The 4,161-nt window shown below is 37.1% G+C and overlaps 1 protein-coding gene across 1 annotated transcript; it reads left to right on the plus strand.

Moving 5' to 3' along the window:
* Positions 1-1,039: 1,039 nt before the first annotated feature.
* LOC131811551 (14-3-3 protein zeta/delta-like) lies at positions 1,040-2,652 on the plus strand. Its single transcript, XM_059140201.1, has one exon. It carries the CDS (start codon positions 1,130-1,132, stop codon positions 1,865-1,867), a length of 738 nt encoding a protein of 245 aa, XP_058996184.1. The 5' UTR covers positions 1,040-1,129; the 3' UTR covers positions 1,868-2,652.
* The last annotated feature ends 1,509 nt before the right edge of the window (positions 2,653-4,161 follow it).

The raw sequence follows: 4,161 nt of genomic DNA on the forward strand, positions 1-4,161 counted from the left end.
AATGAAGACTCTCAAAGTGTGTTTCTTGGGAGACACTTTTAAATTGGTTGCTTACATTTCATCATTTATTATTTGTTCTAGACCATCCTTTGAAGATGGTTGTATTGAATAGACTTGGAAGACAGAAATAGTATCTTTTTTTTTAACTTAACCTGTTGTGTTTGCAAATATTATCTGCCTCTGTTTTGATTCTTCTTGTGGGAACTGAGGCTCAGAACTGATATATAATTCCCACCCCTAGACACACACACACACACACACACACACACACACACAACTGTTAATATTCTGGCTACCTCTATTGCTGTGAATAATAAACTGTATTATTTCTGAACCATGAGTCTCTGTCTTCTATCAGCACCCAAGAAACCACGGCAGACTCATACACCAGCTTTCAAATAAGAGAAAATAATCTCAGATGCTTTATATTTTTTGATAGTGTTACCTACTTCTGAACATATGACTGAACACATATAAAGCTGGAGCCATGACCATTTAGAGCTTCTTCTGTGGAAGAACTATGCATTCACTAGTAAACAAAAGTAGTTTCATCTTTTTTTTTTCCTCCTGGACACCATTTCCTCTCTCACACTGTTGCTCAAATTGGATGGAGTCTAAGGTCCTTTGAGGAAATTTTTGTTTAATGACTCAAAATAAAATAGGAAGAGTCTAAAGTGCTAAAAGTAATTCTAGAAAAAAGGTATAAGATCATGCCAGAAAGGACAGTAATTTTACCTAACAACTGCCTGTTCACCCCTTTATTTGTTCATTAGCTAATCTCCAAATTTCTGAATAAATCCCTTTTGTAAGCCAGAATGTGATCTAAAAACTGGGATTTTAAAAATTTTTCATTTGAAATCCAGTTAGTTAACATATATGGTTGTATTAGTTTCATGTGTACAATATAACATATAACACTCAGTGCTCATCATGACAAGTGCCCTAATTAACCCCCATCACTTATTTAATCCATCACTCCTTTCAGATCCTCTCAAGTAACCATCAGTTTGTTCTCCGTAATGAAATGTCTGTTTCTTGGGACAGAGTCTCAGCCTCGCCGCTGCCGCCCGGAGACTGCTGAGCCCCCGTCCGTCCGCCGCCACCCACTCGGGACACAGAACATCCAGTCATGGATAAAAATGAGCTGGTGCAGAAGGCCAAACTGGCCGAGCAGGCTGAGCTATATGATGACATGGCAGCCTGCATGAAGTCTGTAACTGAGCAAGGAGCTGAATTATCCAATGAGGAGAGGAATCTTCTCTCAGTTGCTTATAAAAATGTTGTAGGAGCCTGTAGGTCATCTTGGAGGGTCGTCTCGAGTATTGAGCAAAAGACGGAAGGTGCTGAGAAAAAACAGCAGATGGCTCGAGAATACAGAGAGAAAATCGAGACCGAGCTAAGAGATATCTGCAATGATGTACTGTCTCTTTTGGAAAAGTTTTTGATCCCCAGTGCTTCACAAGCAGAGAGCAAAGTCTTCTATTTGAAAATGAAAGGAGACTACTACCGTTACTTGGCAGAGGTTGCTGCTGGTGATGATAAGAAAGGGATTGTAGATCAGTCACAACAAGCATATCAAGAAGCTTTTGAAATCAGCAAAAAGGAAATGCAACCAACACATCCTATCAGATTGGGTCTGGCCCTTAACTTCTCTGTGTTCTATTACGAAATTCTGAACTCCCCGGAGAAAGCTTGCTCTCTTGCAAAGACAGCTTTTGATGAAGCCATTGCTGAACTTGATACATTAAGTGAAGAGTCATACAAAGACAGCACGCTAATAATGCAATTACTGAGAGACAACTTGACATTGTGGACATCGGACACCCAAGGAGACGAAGCTGAAGCAGGAGAAGGAGGGGAAAATTAACCGGCCTTCCAACTTTTTGTCTGCCTCATTCTAAATTTACACAGTAGACCATTTGTCATCCATGCTGTCCCACAAATAGTTTTTTGTTTACGATTTATGACAGGTTTATGTTACTTCTATTTGAATTTCTATATTTCCCATGTGGTTTTTATGTTGAATATTAGGGGAGTAGAGCCAGTTAACATTTAGGGAATTATCTGTTTTCATCTTGAGGTGGCCAATATGGGGATGTGGAATTTTTATACTAGTTATAAATGTTTGGCATAGTACTTTTGGTACATTGTGGCTTCACAAGGGCCAGTGTTAAAACTGCTTCCATGTCTAAGCAAAGAAAACTGCCTACATATTGGTTTGTCCTGGTAGGGAATAAAAGGGATACTTGGTTCCAGATACAGGTATAGTTTTTGTGGGTACTTTAAGGTTTGGAGCACTTACGAGGCTGTAGTAGAAATGGGTATTCTGTAGATACCGTGTATGGAACCATGAGAATCTGTGGAATACTCAACTCTCAGTGTGCACACCTTTGATTACAGTTGCAGAAGTGTTCCTTTAGTTCCTTTACTCTGGATAAGGGCAGAAACGGTTCACATTCCATTATTTGTAAAGTTACCTGCTGTTTGCTTTCATTATTTTTGCTACACTCCTTTTATTTGTATTTAAATGTTTTAGGCAACCTAAGAACAAATGTACAAGTAAAGATGCAGTAAAAATGAATTGCTTGATATCCATTACTTTATGTGTATCAAGCACAGCAGCAAAATAAAAATCCCATGTATTTAACTTTTCTTTTTCTTTCTTTTTCTTTTTTTTTTTTTTAGGGTTTTTGGTTTGGTTTGGGGTTTTTTTATGTTTGGGTGGTTTTTTTAATTTTTGTTTTTGTTTTGGGGTTTTTTGTTTTGGGGTATTTTTTGGTTTTGCTTTTGTGATTTTTTTTTTTTTTGATACTTGCCTAATAACATGCATGTGCTGTAAAAAATAGTTAACAGGGAAATAACTTCAGATGATGGCTAGCTTTGTTTAATGTCTTATGAAATTTTCATGAAAAATCCAAGCATAATTGTTAAGAACACGTGTATTAAGTTCATGTAAGGGGAATAAAAGTTTTATGAATGGACAAAAAAAAAAAAGAAATGTCTGTTTCTTGCTTTGTTTCTCTTTCTATGTCTTATTATTTTCCCCTTTGCTTGTTTGTTTTGTTTCTTTTATTCCATATATGAGTAAAGGTATTTGTCTTTCTCTGACTGACTTATTTCACTTTTAGCATTATACTGTCTAGTTCCATCCATGTTATTGAAAATGGCAAGATTTCAGTCTTTTTTTATGGCTGAATAATATTCCATTGTATATACATACCACTTATTCTTTATCGATTCATCAATTGATGGACACTTGGGCTCTTTCCATATCTTAGCTTTATAAATAATGCTGCTATGAACATAGGGGTGCTAGCATCCCTTTGAATAAGTTTCCTTATATTCATTGGGTAAATACCCACCAACAGGATTGTTGGATCACAAAGGACTTCTATTTTTAAATTTTATGGAAATTCCATACTGTTTTCCAATATGGCTGTATCAGTTTGCATCACCACCAACAGTTCACAATTGTTACTTTTTCTTTTTTTTTTAAGATTTTATTCATTTGACAGAGAGAGATCACAAGTAGAGAGAGAGAGGAGGGAGCAGGCTCCATGCCTGCCAGAGAGCCCGATGTGGGACTTGATCCCAGGACCCTGAGATCATGACCTGAGCTGAAGGCAGAGGCTTAACCCACTGAGCCACCCAGGCAGCCCCCACAAGTGTGACTTTTTCACATCCTCCCCAACACCTTTTGTTTCTTGTAGTGTTGATTTTAGCCATTCTGACAGGTGTGAGGTGGTATCTCTTTCTAGTTTTGCTTTGCAATTTCCTGATGATACATGATGATGGACATCTTTTCATGTATCTACTGAAGATTTGAATGTGTTCTTTGGGGAAACACTTGTTCATGTCTTCTATCCATGTTTTTATTGGATTATTTGTTTTTGGATGTTGACTAAAAACTGGATATTAATTAACACACAAGACAGGTTTCCTTGAGCTTAAATTTTATTTGCATGAGTATCATTAACAGGAAAAAATATGCATATGTGTATGTACAAGTGTGTTTATGTATACATCTATCTATCTATCCTCTATCCCCTGTCTTCTAATTGTGGTAAATCCTGTAAGGTGGGGAATGGGATAGTCTGAAGAAATATGCTGCTGGATATGTTGGGTAAGCAAATTTAATTGCACTCAGATGCATTGGATATA

This window comes from Mustela lutreola, chromosome 11 (assembly GCF_030435805.1).
Source record: "Mustela lutreola isolate mMusLut2 chromosome 11, mMusLut2.pri, whole genome shotgun sequence".
Classification (NCBI taxonomy): domain Eukaryota; kingdom Metazoa; phylum Chordata; class Mammalia; order Carnivora; family Mustelidae; genus Mustela; species Mustela lutreola.

Excerpts from the sequence above, each read along its gene's own strand:
- LOC131811551 (XM_059140201.1), top strand. The coding sequence starts at position 1,130 with ATGGATAAAAATGAGCTGGTGCAGAAGGCCAAACTGGCCGAGCAGGCT.